Below are 21,583 nucleotides of genomic sequence, written 5' to 3'. Positions count from 1 at the left end.
CAGTCTTTCTATGTCAATTTTGCAGTCTGTTACTATCTTGCTCACTGTTTACTACTTTCCTAGCTTAGTATCATCTGTAAACTTGTACTCCCTATACCCAAGTCCAGGTCATTTATATAGATCAAAAACAACAGTGATCCCAATACTAAACCATGGGGGACACCACTGCACACTTCCCTCCAGTCAGATAAAAAAACGATCACCACCACTCTCTGCTTTCTGTCCCAGCCAGTTCTGTATCCGCTGCCACTTTAATACCGTGGGCTTCTATTTTGCTTACAAGCCTCTTACGTGGCAATTTATCAAACTCCTTTTGAAAATCCATATAAACTACATCAACTGCACTACCTTCATCCTTCATCCACTCTCCCCGTTACTTCATCAAAAAACTTTATCCTAGGTTACTGAGGGAAGTAAGGGTGGAAATAACGGAGGCTTTGTTAGACACGATTTGCCTTTAATAAATCCGTGTTGGCTGTCCTTTATTAACCCACATTTTTCTAAGTGAAAATTTATTTTGCCCCGGATTGCACTCCAGAATGTTACCCACTACTGACGTTAGGCTGACTGGCCTGTAGTTCTCAGGTTTATCCTTCTGCACCTTTTTGTACAGGAGAGTAACATTTGCAACTCTCCAGTCCTCTGGCACCACCCCAGTGTCCAAGTAGGATTGAAAGATTGTGGCCACAGCCTCCGTTATTTCCACCCTTACTTCCCTCAGTAACCTAGGATGCATCCCATCCGGAACGGGTGATTTATTTATCTTGAGCACCGACAACTTTTTCAGTACCTCCTCTTGGTTTATTCTTAGTTTATCCAATTTCTCTACCCTCTCCTACGATATTGTGGCATTGGCTGCATCCTCTTCTTTTGTGAAGACAGATACAAAGTCCTCATTCATTACGTCAGCAATGCCCTCTGCCACCACACGAAGACTTCCTCTTTGGTCCCTAATTGGATCCACCCTACCTTTGACTAACCTTTTATTCTTCACATGCTTATAAAATACCTTAATACCTTAATACCCTTTTATGTTACCCGCTAATCTTCTCTCATACAATCTCTTTGCCCCTCTTATTTACTTTTTCAGTTCTTTTTCCGTTCTCCTCTGTACTTTCTATATTCTATTTGATTATCTTCTGTATTTTGGACCTGACATTTATCATAAGCTTCCTTTTTCTGTTTTTTGTAATCCCAATTTCCTTATTCATCCCTACCTCTGCCATTTGTGGGAATGTATTTGTTCTGTCCCCGAACTATCTCCTCCTTGAAGGCTTCCCATTGCTCGTTAGCTGTTTTACCTGTGAATCTGGCTTTCCAGTTCACCTTGGCTAGGTCCCTTTGTGTGCAACTCATGGAAATTAGCACTCTTCCAGTTGAATATCTTCACCTTTTCTTGCTCCTTGTCCCTTCCTACAAGCACTGTAAACCTAATGATGTTGTGATCATCATTGTCCAGATGCTCTCCTACTGAAACCTGCTCCACTTGCCCCTCTTCATTCCCCAGAACTAGATCCAGCACTGCTTCCTTCCTCGTTGGGCTGGAAACATACTGATCCAGAAAGTTCTCCTGCATACATTTTAGGAATCCTTCCCCCTACTTGCCCTTTACACTGTTATTTTGCCAGTCTATGTTAGGATAATTGAAATCCCTCATTATCATTACTCTACTGGTTTTGCATCTTTCTGAAATCTACTTGCAGATTTGCTCATCTATCTCCCTCCCACTATTTGGTGGTCTATAGTATACACCGAACAAGAGTAACAGCTCCTTTTCTGCTCCTTTACTCTAGCCAAATTGATTCTGTTTTTGGTCCCTCCAGCACTTGTCCCTTTCCAGGCCTGTAAACCGTGTCTTTAATCAACATTGCCACCCTCCACTCCCACTCCCTTTTTTCCTTCTCTATCCCTCCTGAATACTTTGTAGCCAGGAATATTCATCTCGCATTCCTGTTCTTGTTTGACTCAGGTCGCAATTAATTGCCACTACATCATAACGCCATGTAGCAACTTGAGCCGCAGCTCACCAATCTTATTTGTCGCACTCCGTGTATTTACGCACATGCACTCCAAGAGCGACTGAGTCTGTTCTGCATTTTTCCCCATCTAATCCCTCCCTTTTCTGGATTACTCCTTATTACGTTGCTATTCTTCTCTCCCAGCCCTCTATGTAACTTGTTTGTTCTCTCAAATGCTACATCCGGATTTCCTTACCCCTTCAAATATTACATGGCTAATGTCACATCTGTATGAAGCCAAACCCTTAAAAGAATGGTCACCCAAGTAGCTCTCCTTTACTCATTGGCATGGGTAATTGTCAAATGTAACCCTTCTGGAAGAACTCAATCCCAAGAGACCCAAGGTCAAAATATTTCAATGGTTGAAATCTCAGGCTAATCGGTAGCACATTGTATTCAATGATTCAATCTTCAGTGTGTGCTTAGGTTATATGCTGAGCCATGTGTTACTGTGTACTTGCCTGTGGTAACAGGGTCGGCCGTTGCGTCAGTCTGGGAGGAGGAATAAACTGAGGAACCTTGATTGGAGGGGTGTTTGCCATCTGTACCTGCAGTTTTGAAAACAGTATTATTGTATTCACCCTTCTGTGATTAAAAACCCATGGTTTATTGTAAAAAAAATTGCTTTTCTTCTGTAAGTAAGTAGGAAACCAATTGTTAGTCGATTGGAGGAACGCTTTTCCAGGGGATAGTAATCCCTTCAAAAGATAAATGATAATAATTTGGTCACTTAATCCACGTTTTGCCCACAATTCACTTTACAGTATATTCTGTGAACCGCTTTGAGACGTCTCTAAGACGTGACAAGGTGCTATATCAAATGCAAGGATTATTACTGTTGCGTACTGAACTTTTTAAAAGATGCGCGCTGGGAAGTGCTGCACACATGGATGTCAGAGCTTGACTGGCCTGATTTACAGGAATGTGCTGCCAGCTGTTAGCTTGCTTCAGTAATTGAAACGTCTGAATCCTCACATTTTCTTGTCGCAGCAGCACAAGCACATTTATTGGGTGATTAGTTGTAAAATCAGATCCCAGCTACTAAACATCCCCTGGAGACTTAGCAACATGAATAGTTGACAAAATATTGCAATCCTGTTTACATGTTGTTATGAAGATTCATGGAAACTTAAAGCATAATCTACAGTTTCAGATGGTGGTAACATCCTCCTTTTTCTAAACTGAATTAGTTGCCATTAACCCTCATGCTACATGGGTATATTCCCAAATTTGGCTCAATTTCAAGAGTGGTTCACATAGGAATTTTATTAGCATTTTAGTAGTAATCAATGCATTTGTTGACTCATCTACTCAACAACTTTTCTCCCTTCTCCTGTTTCTATGCTGAAAGCAACGATTCACATTGATCTGTAATCGCACACCTACCAGCTGCCTGCTCTAGTCCAAGTTGATGCTCTTCTTATGTGAACCATAGAGGCCGAGCCTGATTCTGCCCTTACCTGATTCCCACATGATGAGCACACTCAGCAGCAATCACTGTATAATGACCAATAACAGTATTCTTTCTTCCCCCCCATCCCCCACTATCAAACACCACTACTAATATCTGCTACCCGAGTTGAGATGACCATAGGACCTTTCGTTTGTGCATGGCTCAGTGCTGCACTATGCTATACACTGAAATTGGTTCCTTAATGTAATATAAATAGAGAGGGGGCAATCTCCCCTTTTGAATCCAATCCTTTCACATACGAGTACTGGTCAGTCTATGATGGGATAAATACCTCCTCTGCTAAATTGGCTAATGGTTCTTTGGTAAAAGCCACTTGCAGTCTCTGGCCTGTGATATGTGGCCTGACATCACCTGGGAGAGCTGAACAGATGCTATAATTTCCTCAGGGTGTCCAGGGGAGAAAAAATCTGGCTTCTGTAGCGTTTGCTGGGATGTGCATTTGTGTGGATGTCAGACAGGATCGACTATAAACCCCTTTGGATGGATCACCTGCTGAAATTCACTATAAAAGCTCATCGTACACAAAAGGATGGCCACTTCAGTCAGCTATCAAAAAGTTTCCATTGCATGTAAAACATAAGTCAAAAGAGGAGAAAATCAAAAGGGAAAAATGCTCCCAAGTGTATTGGATTGAAGTAGTTGTAGTATAGTCCTAGCAAGTGCAAGTTCACAGCATCACTCAACAATTTCAATTTGAAAGTGAAGTCTCAGTTAACAGCTATATCAAACGGAAGGATTATTATTATTGTTATTATTAATAAGGATAGCTGCTGTCAGAAAAGGTCAACACATTGGTATTGGTGGGTGGGAGGAAATTAGATGTTCTAAGGTGGAAATCAAGGCAAATTGAAGGGGCAATGCCCAACTGTTTTAACCCGGGTTATATCTAACCCATTAGTACTTATGGGTATATAAAGTAGATGAAAATGATTGCAGATGTAACATGTTTTCATTCTAATGACTGAGAAATTCATATAAATTGAATTCACAAAATGAGGGTTAAGATTTGTGGGTGGTGGAATTAAAAAAAAAATTCAGGAAACACAGAGAAACTGTGAAGTTTGGCTTACCAGCGGTGGAGTGGATTTTGGCATAATTCGCACAGCGTCAGCCCCCAGAGTGTTTAGTTTGTTGGAAATTTGAAGGTTGATGGGTGTGTTCTGGGAGTCTGCATTTACTCCTGATTTCTGAGGGTTGCTTAGTGCCGTTACCATGGCGATTGTGGATCTCGGTGAAACGACCGAGGCAGGCATAGGGTGAGTTGTTTTTAGCAGAGTAAATGGAAGCTGCTTTGTAGTAACGACAGATGCTTGATTTGTTGTTTTCTGTAAAAAAAAGTTGTAACGAAAAAAAAACATTATTTTTTGACTAAAATCAGGTATTTTAGCCCAATTTATTTACAGGACAGATTTTCAATTCACAAAACCAATTCTGAATAACCATTTGCCTCAAGTGAACTTTTCTATTTTGGATAGATGATGAAAGAAACAACATTATAAATATAAACATAAAAGAAGCAATAAACAGAAGGTCAGATGCACACTGGCTAGGGTACGTACACACTATACAATACGAAAATTTAACATATACCAGGATCGGACTTCATTTGTGTCTTTTGGCTACGTTTTGATATTCAAGAATTTCGGCAGAAAGTCCTAAATATTTTTAAATGGAAACAGTTTGCCGAAGAAGTAAAGAGCATGTCCCTGAATCTTGGCTCGCTCCAATTGTGAAGCATAACACTCATTCCCCCCACAACGTAATGCCTGAGATAATATCTAGCTGTAGATAGAAAGCTAAAGGTAAGCTCTGCATGGCTTTCATGGTAGGATTCAGAGTTGGAGGTTCCCACGGTGTACTTTCCATTGTTGAAGCTTCTGTGTCCTGTTCCCACGAGCAATCAAATTCACTGCAGCAACCCGTCAGTTTAAAACAAACCAGTAAGCTTGGAAGCTGGGTGACCAAAAACTAGAGAGAGAACTACAGCATTGAACAATTCTTAACGTGAGTAGATTTTAAAACTGAAGTGGAAAACTATAGAAATCGATATCAACCGCGTAACAGTGCTGGGAATTCTATGAATCCAAATGAAGCAAAAGTTGTTTCTTACTGTTTGTGGCACAGAAAATATTTGGTGTCTGGAGACAGGATCACTTTCTTTGATTCACATTGCATTTTCAGAATTGAACAGCAAATTATCATTCAATACGCTTCAACAACAACTTACATTTATAGAGCACCTGTTACTTCAGGAGGACATCCTAAGGCGGTGGACTGAACTTTGAATAAATACTGTGCTAATTATGCTAACATATAAACGTCTATTCAGTCCTACAAGTAACTCATGTTGCACCATTTGTAATGATTCAGTTAGGCAATCTCTAAAACAGTTACTTACAGCTACCAAAATAATATCTAATATCCTGTACGATGGTGCAATAATTCAAACAGAACACATTTTGTTTCCTTCCCACACCAACCCTAGTCAAGAGCGCAGAATGGTAATCTGAACCCCATCATATTTTTTAATAATGGTAACAAGTACAAACATACTGTATTATGAACTGATGATCAAGCCACATTGACACAAATGTAATACTAATCTAACATGCAAAGCAACCACACTCCCATCCTTTGAAACTCCCTTTCTCTTCTTTTTTTTTAAACTTTGAATGCTGCCTAAAACCTCTCTTTGACCGCATCTTCAGTCACTTCCTCCCTCACTTGCATCCATCCCTGTGAAATACTCTAAGACCTTATCCTATGTAAAGGGCACAATATAAATGTACACTGTTCTTGTAATACACTGTATGGACACCCACAGGCAGCAAACAATACAGTAACTATTGGTAAATCAGATATTTTCATACCAAAGCTCTGACATTTATTTTGCCATGAGGTATGTCTTGCATCAGAATTTGTTTGAGGATGTTCTGTTGTGGATGCAACTTACTTAATGAAATGTTGAGGATCCAGGTTCTTCCCTTTACAACAAACATCAGTAGATCTGCAAAAGCAGTTGGTTAAACCTTGATGTTTGCAGCATAAAAGCAACATGCAGGGCTGAAGAGCCAGTTGACTGTTGCTGAGAACTATCTGAACACCCCTGATAAAGTTTGCACCAGTGAGCTTTGCTGAATAAGCAACAGAAACCATACAAATGGTGGCACGGTCACACACAATATTCAAATGCTGGTCACTAAACGCAGTTAAACTGAAATTCGACACTTCACAAAGCATCGAATAGCAGGAACTTTAGTCTCCTGTTTCCGAAAGGCAACACAGTGAATGTTCCACACTGCATCGCTATTGATTTTTTCTCTTACAAAAAGGCTCTTTTTTCTTTCATGCCCATACACATTAGCTGAGTAAATGGAAATACTGAATATTAATTATTCGCATTCAACCACGATAACATTCCTATGCTCTTCTCTAAACTTTGCTGATCTAAGTGACTTTACAGTATATCATGTGACAGGAACATCAGTGTCCAATTACAAAAATTCCACACTGCATCACCATTGATTTTCTCACAGCGTGGCTCTTTGCCTTAAAAACTGCCCTTAATAATAATTCTTTCATTTGTTATAGTGCCTTTCACATCAGGAGGACGTCTCAAAGCGCTTCGCAGAATTTACTGTAAAGTGTAGTGACTGCATATTTTGTAGGCGATTGGGGCAGCCAATTTGCACACAGCAACATCCGACAAACTGCCATAAAGCGAATGACTAATTTTATCTGGGACATTGTTGGCCAGGACTTAGGAGAAAACCCCTTGTGACAAAAATTTCACGTCCTCCTCTTATTTTCACACAGGTCTGGTGATGTCACCAGCTTCCGAGTGAAACAGAGGAGGGAACAAAAAGCAAAATACTGCAGGTGCTGGAAATCTGAAATAAAAACAGAAGTGGCTGGGAACACGCAGCAGATCAGGCAACATCTATAGAGAGAGGGAAAATGAGTTAACGTTTCAGGTCTATGACCTTTTGTCAGACGAATGGTCATAGACCTGAAACGTTAACTCATTTTCCCTCTCCATAGATGCTGTCTAACCTGCTGGTGTTCCCAGAGGAGGAAACAAATAGGCGCAGTCTCTTCTAAAAGCAGTGACTCCATCCATAGCTTCCTATAAATGATTCCAATTCACCACAATTTAATAAACTGATACCTGATCATAACTAGGTTGCTCCTACTCTCCCCACCGCTCAATTTTAGGATTGATGTACAGGGAAATGGTGAAGGGATAAAGATGAGAAAGGAAAAGCAAATACGTAAAAAAAGACGTTTTTCTATTCAATTCTTTCAAACAGTTCGATTCAACGAAACGCCGCAGCGAATTGCACAGAGCAGTGTCCCACAAACAGTAGTGGATTATTGTTTTTTTTCTTGAGTGATTAACTTCAGGCGTGTGGAGTAAGGAAACTTGCCCAAGATTTCGCCCTGCCGGGAATCAAACCCAGGTCTCTCGCTTGCGAGGCGAGTGCTCTAATCACTGAGCTACAGGAATCCTAAAAGACTCTACCCTAGTATAACCTTGATTCACACTGGGCTGAAATTTATATTCACAAAAAAAAGGAAACCTTTATCTGGACTGCAGTATAATTAGACAATGTTATATATGCTGTGACATGATCACCCTAATTTTACCACGTTCCCTATGCAACAGACATTAACATGGGTTTCATTTGCTACCAACACAGGTGAATTTCCTGTTAAATTGAAGTGTGGTAACTTATAGTAACTGTACTTAATAAAAGTATCTAGTGCTGATGAATGATGGATGCTTAACATTAACAGAAATGTATTCTCAGTTAAAGGTTTACTTCTGATATTATTTCAAATTCGATGCCGAGAAATTATTTCTCAAACCAACATGTCTCCCAAATCTGAATCTGTTTTAGCCACATCTCACTTCTTTATATTTTGTATATCGAGTTTAGATTTACAACAACAATAAAATTTGTATGACTCCTTTCATGTTGGGAGGGTGTCCCAAGGTGATGGGACAGTCAGTGTTTCGGATCCGAGCTAGGGATCGGGGAAGGTGAAGCAAGACATAAGTGGTTTGTGTAAGTTGTCTGAATCCAAATATAACTTTCCAGATTTACTAGTTAAGTAATCAACCGAAAACATTATTAGCAATTGCATTGATTCCGTTCCCTTCCCTTCATTACAAATGTTTCTGTTGCACTAAAAGACTAAATACGTTCACACAATTTGTTTCTTCTATCACATTCAAACAATCAATGACCAAATGAAAGCCAGAACTCCAAAAGAAATGGCAGAAAATATTTACTTATAGATTTACAGCATAGAAACCAGCCATTCGGTCCAACCAGTCCATGCTAGTGTTCATACCCCAACGCGAGTTTCCACCCTCCTTACTCCCTCCCATACCCTTCTACTTCATGTATAATAATAATCCTTGCATTTGATGTAACACCTTTGCACGTTGCCAAGATGTCCCAAAGGGCTTCACAAAATATATTGTAGTGAATTGACTGTAAAATTTTGTAGGCAAAATGCGTATATCTATTTAATGACAATTCCTTGAGATCATAACTGGCTTGTAATAACCAAGTAGTTTTAACTTAATATGGTGCTCACTTCATCAGTAGCTGAGTACTAATGGCTGTTTGAACAACTACCATATGGAGCATTTGATTTGTTTTAAAAAAAGGTTTTAGAGGAGCATGACCAATTCCTGCAATATGGTATGTCATTTTGTCAAACAAGAGAGACTGGGAAGCGGACAAGATTTGCTCTTCACCCTTGCCCTTCAATTGTTCAACCTTCCTAGCAAGACAGCATGCACACAAGTCCTTTGTAGCACAAATTAATTCCACCATTAGTAAATACCCCTTTGTAAAAAGATGTCAAACCTGAACCCTTGCCCATCCCTGTTGCTCATTTCTTAGGCTAATCACTGGATTAGAGAAAAACATTTTTGGCGGTGGGAGGGAAAGAAGGGGGATGTTAATAAGTAATGCAAAATCTTTGCTTACTTCAACAGCCTATATAAGAATCAATAAGGATTGATGCAGGGTAGGGTCTGATGGCTTAGCCACAAAACCCAGAATAGTTTTCCATTTTCTTGCTGTCCCAGAACTGAGCTTTCATCGTTCCTTCCTCCCAGTCAGAGTTGTGTGAAGATACAAATACTGTACAAGGGTCACAGTCCATGAATAATAAAATTCTGTTTAGTAAATCCAGTTTGCCAGATCATTTAGGTTGTGCATCACAACCTTTTTCTCGGTGATAAATGAACCATGGAAGAAACAATCCAGAGTTTTTTTGTACACGACTAAACCACCATGCATTCATTGATGCTTTTTGCAGCATTCAAATTCCATACAATATTGTCATAACTATGAATTTATGTACATTTCGAAAGCTGAATATACTGTGCAGAATGATACAAGACAAAATTGAAGAATAAATGGAAGTGTTTCCATTGCAATACAAAACTGCAATATAAATGGAGCATTAGTTTTTACTAGGGCTACGAAAAATAGTGGTTACTGGTGATGAGCTTGATTTTTTTATCACTTTTCCTCTATTGGAGTATATACTGAAGTAAACAGTGATGTATACATAAAAATATAAAGGCTACATTTAAGGCTAGCAGGGGTGGGTAATTTCAGAATATTTCAACAAAAGAGAAACATTAGTTGAGTTTCATTCTGACATAGCTAAAAAGATAATCCTAAAACATTAAATTACTAGATGCTTCAGGACTGAATAGATAACCTAAATTTAGAGTTACGCACTATATTAAAGCTGCTAAGACATTCACCAGAGGGAGCTCTAACACAGGTTAGATACAGGACAGTTCAACCTGACATCAGAGGGCTCTCCGATCGCTTACATATGTATTTCAGAGTTTAAAGCACCGGAAGTGGCCTAGTACAAATATACAGTCAATTCACTTTACAGTGTGTTCTGTGAAGCGCTTTGGGATGTCCTCCCGACGTGAAAAGCGCTATATCAAAATGCAATTATTATTATTAGGATTATTATTATTATTATAGTACCCAGTAAATCAGACTCTGTGAACAAAATTGACAGAAAAGCTGTGGCGTTACGTTTAGTGATGTTTTAGCTTTTCTGTCAATTAATATTCCTTTATTTCCCTATTAAGGACTGAAAATACTTAATTCCAAGGACGCACCATTCACCTCACTGAGCCAGTCCGGGACCTTGCCGCCTTGTTTTGACTCTCAACTGTCCTTTCTACTGCACATCCATGCCATGACCCGCTCTGCCTTGCCCCACCTCCGCAACATCGCCCGGCTCTGCCACTGCCTCACCCCTCAGGCCACCAAATCCCTCATCCACATTCATCACATCTAGGCTCAACTGCACCAACTCCCTGCTTGTCAGCCTTCCCAACTCTTTCCTCCACAATCTGCAGATCATCCAGAACTCTGCAGCTCGTCTTCTCTCCCGCAGCAGGCTCCGTGACCCCAAAAGCTCCACCCTCGCCCGGCTTCACTGCCTCCCCATCCCCCAGAGGATAGAGTTCAAATTCCTCGTCCTCGCCTTCAAGGCCCTCCACGGCCTTGGCCCTCCCTACCTCTGTGACCTGCTGACTCCATATCAACCTGTCTGCACCCCACTCTGCTCAGCAGGCTCTGGGCTCCCACGTCCCCCGCTCAGTCTGCTCCGCATCCTCTGGAGCTCCACTATTGGTGGCCGGGTCTTCAGCCTTTCTGCCCCCACCCTATGGAATTCCATCCCATATTCCATCCCTTCACCTCGCTCCCTCCCTCGCCTCCTTCAAGGCACTTCTCAAAACCCTCCTCTTCAACCGAGCCTTCGGCCATCCTCCTACCCGCTCTACCCGCCACCCTCCCCGATCCCGACCCCCAGCTCGGGTCCAAATCCTGACTGTCCATCGGGTTGGGACATCCTCCCAACGTGAAAGGCACTATACAAATGTAATTTGTATTGTATATTTCTAAAATAATTCATCAAAACACCGAGCTAAGTAATAGGGGAAAACATCTAATTAAAATGACACTTATGATACTAAGTTAGGAAAAGTAGTAAACAGTGAGGAGGATAGTAGCAGACTGCAAATGGACACAGACAGACTGTTAAAATGGGCAGACACGTGGCAGATGAAGTTTAATGTGGAGAAATGCAAAGTTTTTGGGAAGAAGATGAGGAGAGTCAATATAAGCTGATGGTACAATCTTAAAGGCGGTGAAGGAACAGAGATACCTGGGGGTTCATATAAGTAAATCTTTGAAGGTGGCAGGACAGGTAGATAAAGCTATTAAAAAAAGCATACAGGACACTAGGCTTTATAAATAGGGGCATAGAATACAAAAGTCAGAAAGTTATTTTGAACCTTTATAAAACACTGGTTAGGCCTCGGCTAGAGACTGTGTTCAGTTCTGGGCACCACACTTTAGGGAGGATGTCAAGGTATTGGAGAGGGTGTAAAGGAGACTTGGGAGGTCCTCCCGACATGATAGGCGCTGTACACATGTAATTTTGTATTGTATTGACCAGGATGGTACCAGGAATCATGGACTTCATTGTATTGCATTGTCTGAAAGGGCGGTGGAAGCCGATTCAATAACTTTTAAGAGAGAAGTAGTTAATTATTTGGGGAGGCCAAGTTTGGGGGGCTAGGGAAGAGAGCAGGGTTGACCTGGATAGCTCTTTTCAAAGAACCAGCACAGATACAATGGACCAAATTGCCTCCTTCTGTGTATAATTCTATGATTCAGATTGAAGCTTGCCCCCCTCTCTAAAAAGATTAATTTGAACAGATTTTCTTTTAAAAGAAACATACATCTTTGAGACATTTCAAAGACGTGATAACGCGCTATATCAAATGCAAGCTTTTTTTTCACTGTCACCTAACCTCCAGATATCAAGCTGCAAACTGCATCCTGAGCGGAGGCTTTCTTACAGAATGCCAAGTCACAGCATATAAAATAAGATCGTCAACGGCAACTGAGGTTTGCTTGTTGGCCCGTTATCTGCTCACATACCAATTATCTTCCAAAACACAAGTGGAAGAGATTTCTTCAGGATTTTTTGTGTCATTGACTCATTGCTTTCCCTCAGCTCATCTTTATCCCCATGAACCACATCCCACCAACAACCATGTGGTGAAATCTGCAACCTGAATTTAACATTTAGAACAGCAAACTTCACTCACTTATCCCCCACCCCATCTAAACAAACTACTACCCCAGCATCACTTGTAAATGTTCATAAGGATATGAAACTAGGAAATAATTGCATTTGGCTGTCAGAAAGAGCTAAACGCAGGGATTCTTGATGAAGTATCAGAGACAAACTCAGATATTATTAGATCCAATCACAAATCTCAAGAGTCATACAGAAATTTTCACTGAAAACAGTATGTATTCTCTCGATTGTTACAAAAGCCTCTCAGGATGTTTGAATAAAGTCTTTTCTAAACTAAACCAGAAGATCAATGCAAGACATGGTGCATTTCAGTTTAATTTAAGCTATGTGTTTCTCTTTTCAAACTACAAGCTTGTATTCAGTGATAGGTGACATATCTAAATGAATTCCATTCTTCTTTCAGTTGCACGTAGGAAATACACTAGAAGAAAAAAATTGGGTTGTTAAAAGCATTCTGCCAAATTTGAGCACCACAAATCATACAGCATGTGGCTCATCACAATGTTCGCCCACAAAATAGTCAATTTACTTTATAGTATATGCTGTGAAGGTGTCTCAAAGACGTGCTAAGGAGCTACATCAAATGCAAACCCCTGACCCTCCTCTCGTCTGTTATTGACTTACTTAGTAGCTTTTTCACACCAAATCTTGCCAATATTCAAAGTTTAAGTAGAAAAACTGATATTCTTAAATGGAAAGCAGTACAACAACAAGATTACATTTGTATAGCGCCTTTCACATCGGGAGGACGTCCCAAGGCGCTGGACAGAGTACAGCATTTCAGACCCCAGCTGGGATCGGGGATGGGGGAGAAGGGATGGGAAGGGAAGGGGGGTGGCCGATGGCATGGTCGAAGAGGAGGGTCTTGAGGCGGGACTTGAAGGAGGCTAAAGAGGGGGTGAGGCGGAGTGACTGGGGGATGGAATTCCAGAGGTGGGGGCTATATGCACTACTGGCAAAATAGCCAATGTTAACAGAATTTAATTCCTGAACAAATCAATATTTCCAGCAGTTTGAAATGTTCAGATAATGATAATATTCCTTGCATTTTAAAGCACCTTAGACATCTCAAAGCACTTCACAGAATATACTGTAAAGTGACCCGACTGTATATTTTGTAGGCGAAACTTGGTAGCCATTTGCACACAGCAGTGTCTCACAAAGAATCGTGGATTCAGTGACCAAATTATTATTATTGACCAAACAGATGTGTAATTCTGACAAGGCTGCTTAGAGTATTTACTGGGAGGTCCAAAATGTTTCTCCAAATTAGTGAGTTGGACCAAGGACTTTATTGGCAGAATTGGGACTGAATGGTCTGGCTTTATTCAGGCAAATTGGCTTGGTTTAAAAGAAGTCATGGGTACAATTTCAACCTCAACAGGATGTACACCGCCTGGTTCCTCCCAGAATACTATCTCAGACGGAAATTCAGGATACAACCCTGCAAGTTTCAAGAAGGCTGAAATGTTTAGTTTAAAAGTGTTCAAAAATAGAATTTAAGGGGGCATCACTGAATGTACTGAAATTGTAATTAAAAATCACTTTACAGACATTATATTGTAGAACAGCATGTGATAAACATTTGGAACTGATGCACAATTCACATAATTGCCATTGATGAATTTCTTCTAAGCAACATTATTCAAACTATTCCTTGTAGTTTTAAAAAATGCTATTGTGTACGCATTTTAGTGCCAACAAAATAAACCAATCTTCAAAAGAAAGACTAACCACCTGCCTGATTAATCCTGTTCAAATTGTTACATCATTATTCAGTACCAAAAAGATATTAGTTCCCTCACCACGGCATCTCCACTGTTAATAAGAAACGAATGAACGTTCTGCAGGGTACCTTTTTCCGTTTACTCGTATTCAGTGTTCTAAGAGTATTGCTGGAACATTTGCACAGCTGTGACAGCATCAAGGGAAATTTCTGGTTAAGTTCCTGTAGTGCCAAATCATCAATTCACTCAAGACACACACACACACACTGTATGTCAATGCAACAGCTTCCCCAATAGAACATTTATGCCACTTTATGTCGCTGCTTTGGATACAAAGTGCAGCACCAAAATTGGAGGCATTGCTGCATTGTAAAGCTTCATTGCTTTTAAATTGACAAAAGGTGGTGCAGGAGCAGGTGATGTTCAGCACATGAGCAAGGTCATCTGATATTCTGCGATGCCAAAAGACAAAGGAGCATGCGTACGCAGTCATTAGAAATGCTACTCAAAAAACAGTACTGGGAGTCATGCCTGATTATCAAATATCGTGGGTTTTTTCCGCTTGTGTGGAATATTACTGGGCCCAGTATGAACTTTGTTTTATAATGGAACCCTGCACGCAAAAACAAAGCTAAACTAGACTCCACTAAATAAAGTTTTTAGGAGATTTGCTGCTCGGGAAACCAGTCATTTTATAAGACAGGCAGCCTCCAGAGGGCCTAACTTACAATATAAAAGTAGAGGAAATGACGCAAACTCACAACAGTAAAAATAAAGAAGACATTTTTCTCTCTTTGTACTCTACCAGAGACTAATGCACAAGCTATAATAACTGTGTTAAGCTTTACCCCAAATGTATGAATCTGTATCCAGATTGACATATTTGACTTTCAAAAGCGCAGAGGAGCTTTCAAGGGGAACTAATAAAGCTTCATAAATAACTGCTGCTTATTCACATTGTAATATCAGTTTTCATTCTCTCTTAGTTTGAGTGTTTGCTTTTTAATAAACTGAAAAGTCTGCAATGCAAAAGGAATGATGAAATTAAATGTTTGACCTTGTGACTACCCGTGCAACAAATTCCTTGGCCTTATTATCAGCTGCAGACACCAAAATAAGCTGTCTCCTTCCGCTCAGAGGGAGAGAGTGGGAGAGTCATACCAGGCTGTTCTCACAGTGTACTTCCTAGCAACTGAATCAAGATCGACTATTGCCAGCCCGAAGTGCACTGGCATAATGTACAACTAACTACTGGCGTCAATGTAAACCAAGCAACTGTTCAATATAATCTATATTCCTGAAAATGGATCCAGCTCACAGTAAAGATACAATGCTATCAACATTTAGAAGAAAACAGAGGAAATAATAATAATTCTTGCATTTGATAAAACACCTTATCACATCTTCGAGATATCTCAAAGTCTTCACAGAATATACCGTAAAGTAAATTGACTGTATACTTTGTGGGTTGAAATTCGGCAGCCAATCGCGCACAGCAGTATCCCACAAACAGTTGTGGATTGAGTTTTTATTATAATATTTATTTATTTCCACTGGCGGGTGGGTCAGTAAGCCGACGACACCGATTTAAAATAGTTGTTAAAAGGAACAGAGGGGAGGTGAGGAGAATTTTTAAAATATTTTAACATAGCGAGTTGTTTGGATCTGGAATGCATTGCCTGAAAGGATGGTGGAAGCCGATTCGATAACAGCTTTTAAGAGAGAAGTTGATAATTATTTGGGAGGACAGGTTTGCAGGGCTATGGGAAGAGAGCGGAGGAGTGGGATTGAATTGCATAGCTCTTTTCAAAGAGCTGGTAGACACGATGGGCTAAATGGCCTCCTTTTGTGCTGTATAATTCTATGAAGGGATTATTACCCCTGGAAAAGCGATCCGCCATTCGACTAACAACTCAGTTACTGCTAGATAAAGCAGAGGCACCACCTGGACAGGCAGACTGGGCCTCAGTTTGATGTTTCATCTGAAGAACGGTACCCCCAATAAGGCAACGTACTTCCTGTACTGTTTTGAAGTGTCAGCCGAGACTCAGTTCAAAGTCCTAACATGGGACTTGAACCCTGACTCAAAGACAAGAGTGCTAAAAGAAACAAGAACATTGCCAACTGAACGAGGCTGACAACTTGAAGTTTAGACTATCAATGGAAAAGTATGGGGAAGGTTAGAAGATATTTTTTGCACTCAGGGTTATTTAAATATGCATTATGTATGCATGGCAAACAGTAAATAATATCGGTCGCAACCTAATGTCCAGAAGTAGACTATTTTAGCACAAAAAAAGTGCTGAAACTTTGCAACAGAACTAACTGCGCCACAATTCCATACAAAAAAAACTATGAAAATATGAAATCAATTCTCTTTCTCCCCCTCTTATTTTTCTTCTGAAAGTTAATGAAATTTCCTGCATCAATTTACTTGTTAAAAGTTCCATTCTTAAATATGAAATCTCCCCAAATGCACCAAGATAGTGATTAATACTTCTTGAATAGTTTGAAACCAAAGTGAAACCGGCAGACAGGTTATTCAGAAAAGAATTACTGAGGCTTCCCAGAAATGCAGCATATAGCACGAACAAATGGAGCATGCGTCAATGCAGATTCAATGTGTTTCATGAAAACAATCATCAGCAACTCCAGGAGATGCTGGTCTGATGACCAGTAAATTCGAGGAGCCCGAGGACAATACAAATCACTACTCAGCAGCAGAAACTGAACAATTGTACATTGTACATTCACTAAATGATTTTATCATACAGCTATCATTTCAGAACTGTGTACTTTACATGCAATAATGTTTGCTGACTTAAATCAGAACTAATTTGAGCCTTAAGCATTTATCAGCCATTTTCAAACTAACAGTATATTGCTGCTTAAAGCACATTTAAGGCTTTCAATATTCAAATTAATATTCCAAAGCAGACGATAACTTTTTGGATACAGTAGGTTATGGTCTGCCATATTTGTGCAAAGTGAAGTCTGCCTGAATGAGGCATCTTGTTTCATTTATTGAGATTGTACCTCCTCCTATGACACTCTTCCCACTCCCAGCCTCCCCGTGGACCTCTGCTGTCTGAAGAGGCACAACAGGCATTCTGTTCTAAATGATCACTTTTCCAGAGTAATAATCTCTTCAAGAAATAATAATAAATAATAATTTGGTCACTCAATCCACGACTGTTTGTGGGACACTGCTGTGCACAATTGGCTGCCGCATTTTGCCCACAAAATACAGTCAATCCACTTTACAGTATATTCTATGAAACGCTTTGAGACGTCAAAGATGTGATAAGGCGCTATCAAATGCAAGGATCATAATTATATTATAAATAACTGGCAGTGCTGTTGATAGACATCCACACTATCACAATTGTGGTAAACTAAGTCACTGGACATCAGCAATAATCACCATGTATCAGAATAAGACAGAAAAGAGTGACAACAACAACAACAAATTACACTTGTATAGTGCCCTTCACGTCAGAAAGACATCCCAGGACAATAAGGGGTTTTGATTTCAAGGTTGTGGATTTCTGTAGTAGTTAGAGCTCTCGCCTTGCAGTGAAAGGACCTGGGTTCGATTCCCGGGCTGGGCGAATTGTTCTGCGTTTTCTTATTCCACACACTTCTGTTTACCTAGCAGTAAGTAGGAACCAGGTTGTTAGTCAATTGGCGGATCGCTTTTCAGGGTGTAATAATCCTTTCAAACAATATTAATAAGAATAATTTGGTCACTCAATCAACGACTGTTTGTGAGACCTGCTGTGCGCAATTGGCTGCCGCATTTTGCCCACAAAATAGTCAATTCTCCTTACTGTATATTCTGTGAAGTGCTTTGAGATGTCTCATAAACCTGAAAAGCGCTAAATCAAATACAAGGATTACTATTATTATTAAAACCTGCTATCGGGCCTTGTTGCAGGATTTTATGGATCCCAAAGACCGCCTTCTAATGAGACTACTGTCATTCTTCTGTGTATGCCCCTCCCCCACCATCATCACTACCACCATGAAAAAGAGCTTTGCTTATTCCCAGGGATTACCTGTCTTCAGATTGCCTCCAAATACAAAGATCCTTTTTATCAGAAATTCTCTTCAAGAAAATTGAACAATTATGTGTAATCTGTATTGCAAGGTAGTAGTAGATTATCTGTTGAGATGTGGGGCTGAATGAAACTTGTGTTATGCAATAATGAAGGTTTCTTATCGCACTCTAAACCAGGCAAACGCATTTTATATGGTTGGGGCACATTCAGCAAAAGTTCTTAAAATGGAAATCGATAAAGATAAATCATATTGCTACTTACTTACATTTAGATTTTATTGCCTGCTACTGCTGCTTCCTGATATGTGGCACTTCTAAGCTTGAACCATTTGGAGAAAATGACTAGGCATAGACTACCTTGAGTATCGAGTTCAGATTTGTGTCAAAGTTGAACATGCTTTAAACTTGTTGATATTCATGACGGAGAATACTTGCTCACACATGTATGTGGTCCAAAATATGGAAAGAATTCAAAGGACTTCAGTTTCAGATAATTTGGTGCCAGGTATTGATAAAACGTGATAACAGCAATATCAGAAAACTTATCTTTCAACAGTGTGGCACTGAAGTTCAATAATTTCCATTTGGAGCTCCTCTGGTACCTCATGCACATTGACAGAAAATGGTGCGCAGAGAATCTAAACTGTGCAGACTAATCCCGGGAAGAGTGGGGAAGGAGAGGGTGACTTTTTCCAGCTGTATTGTAGTTATAAATTGTTCAGCTAAAATAATAAAGTATATTATCTCTATTTGTCCTCCTTTCCTAGAAGTAGACAAATCAGACCCTGTTTTAATTACTTAACAAAAGTTAACCAGATTGATGTGTGATGTCCAGAGATGAACGCTCTTACGAATAGTGTAATGCTATTACGGTAACAATGGGTAATGAGATTGCTCTTAATTTTACACACAGTGTGAGGATAATATCCTGGTGGCAATTCATTCTTTTTATACTTTTTTTTACAAAATTGAAGTTTTTTTAACAAATGAAAACTGAGAAAGTGCAGTACGGATATATTGATCGAGTAATGTATAGATCTTATTTAATAGAAAATATGAGCAGCAGCAGATCCTTTGAAGTGGAGGTTTTATGCTGGTTATTGTGTGGCGTCTTCATTACAGTTGGGAGAGAAAAGTTGATGTGTACAATTTATGTGCCGATAAATATTGAGGATGCTGTAGTGGTAACTCCATTCATCTTGGGATTAAAGCAATATATTCCATTGTATGTTAGATAAAATACACTGACGGGAAAAGGTCTTGGGAGACATCACTGCCATTATTTGATGGTAATTGGAGTTGCAGTGTAAATTGTTTGCTTTGAGTAATTTTTACTGTATGGGAAAACATCTTAAATGTAATAGTCGTACAGCTATAAAAATATTAAGTACTGGATAGTGCATTTGACACTAACCAGGATTGTTTAAATAGAAAACTAATAAATCTTGTATTCTACCTTTATTCACAGTAATAGATCCCAAATTATTAATTATATAGATAATATATTTGTACGTAATACTTGAACTTAATTAACTTCTGGAAAGTTGCATCATTTTCTACAAGCTGGTTTTGGCTAACATAGACTTCTATTCATGTGGTTGGAGGAGTGAGGACAGCCCATTTGCAATTGAGCACTGGAAAGTTAAAGCCTTTGCTCCAATAGAAGTTGACTATATTTGTGTGTATGAGGGCAGTGATCTAGTCATCTGTAGTCTTGAGTCTATGTCTGGGAGAGAGTGTTACTCTTGCCTTTCCAGCTAGAGGAAGATGGACTCAACCGAATGATGTGTAGAGATACAGAAAGTTGAGCAGAATAAAAATCTATTAAACTCATTTACTGCATCCTTATGATTACCATTGAGGCAATCTGAATTTATTCGACAGATCTTTCAGTACTAACAAGGCTTTACTCAGCATTTTATGCTCTCCCCCCACCCCACCCCCACACACACACTTTATGTGGTAATACTTTGATGTTACCTTTTAATTTCTACTGGTATTCATTATGGGGTTTTGCTTTGAAATTGAATTTTTTTAAAAATGATATTGATACAAAGCCCTGAAGTAATGACCTGATTTGTCATTCCCAGTCCTCCAGTTAGAACAGCTGGGCTACCCTCTCAGATTCTTCCAGGGATCCTCTCCCAGTTGCTTTTCTTGGAATCATTTAAGTAGACTTTCTATGTTGTACTTTGCTCCTTTTATTTCTGGAGATTGCATTCTGTTGCATGTGACGCCTATACAGACGGAATTCATCATATCATCATAGCATTTCAGCTCCTGCACTACAAGATCCATTTAAGGCTTGATCAACTTGGGTTTTGGGTGGGGGGGGGGCGGAAAACAAACTATATAATGGCATAATGACAATAATAAATAATAATCCTTGTATTTGATGTAGCACTTTATCACATCTTTGAGACAACTCAAAGCGCTTTACAGAATAAACTACAAAGTGAATAGACTGTATATTTTGTGGGCGAAACGCAGCAGCCAATTGTGCAGAGCAGTGTCCCACAAACAGTTGTGGATTGAGTGACCAAATTATTTTTTTGAGGGATTATTATCCCCGAGAAAGCAATCCACCAGTCGACTAACAGCCGGGTTCCTACTTACTGCCAAGTAAACAGGCTTGTTGAGTAAGGAAACTCACCCAACATTTCGCCCTGCTGGGAATCAAACTCAGATCTCTTGCTTGCGAGGGGAGTGCTCTAACCACTGAGCTACAGGACTCCAGTTTTATTGCATATGTACACAACTGTCCCACTCACTTTCTGCATACCAGCTGGTTCCCACAGAAAAAATGGCTGATTTCCAGTTTATCAAGTTGCCATCACTGGAGAAATTTCTAATATAGTAAAAGATGAAACCATATAGAATTGCAAGATATTAATCAGCTGCATCGGGAATCTCTGTAAACTCTGTAAACTCTATTGATTGTCTGACATTTCATTTTAGAAAAGTTAAATCTCATAACAAAGTCAATTATGGAAATACTCGAGATTCGTGTTAAGGATGACAGATCGCGCTAAAATGTAAAGTCACAAGCCAAGTTTAAATTAAGTTTTGTGTACTCCCCCCCACCTCCCATGCCCAACCAACCCCAGCACCCACAGATCGTCAATGCTGTCCT

The 21,583-nt window shown here is 39.7% G+C and overlaps 1 protein-coding gene across 5 annotated transcripts in view; it reads right to left on the bottom strand.

Annotated features, from left to right (window-relative positions):
* The window catches only part of phf21ab (PHD finger protein 21Ab), a 111,714-nt gene that overhangs the window by 21,529 nt on the left and 68,602 nt on the right, over positions 1 to 21,583 (bottom strand). For all 5 annotated transcript variants that reach the window (XM_042341301.1, XM_042341305.1, XM_042341300.1 and 2 more), the window contains 2 exons: positions 4,563 to 4,817; positions 2,480 to 2,566 (listed from right to left, as the gene is read on the bottom strand). In XM_042341301.1, coding sequence (XP_042197235.1) covers positions 2,480 to 2,566; positions 4,563 to 4,817 — 342 coding nt within the window. The remainder of the gene's footprint in view (positions 1 to 2,479; positions 2,567 to 4,562; positions 4,818 to 21,583) is intronic.

The sequence above is a fragment of the Callorhinchus milii genome, unplaced genomic scaffold (assembly GCF_018977255.1).
Source record: "Callorhinchus milii isolate IMCB2004 unplaced genomic scaffold, IMCB_Cmil_1.0 Scaffold17, whole genome shotgun sequence".
Lineage (NCBI taxonomy): Eukaryota > Metazoa > Chordata > Chondrichthyes > Chimaeriformes > Callorhinchidae > Callorhinchus > Callorhinchus milii.
This window is presented reverse-complemented; position numbering and strand designations above follow the sequence as displayed.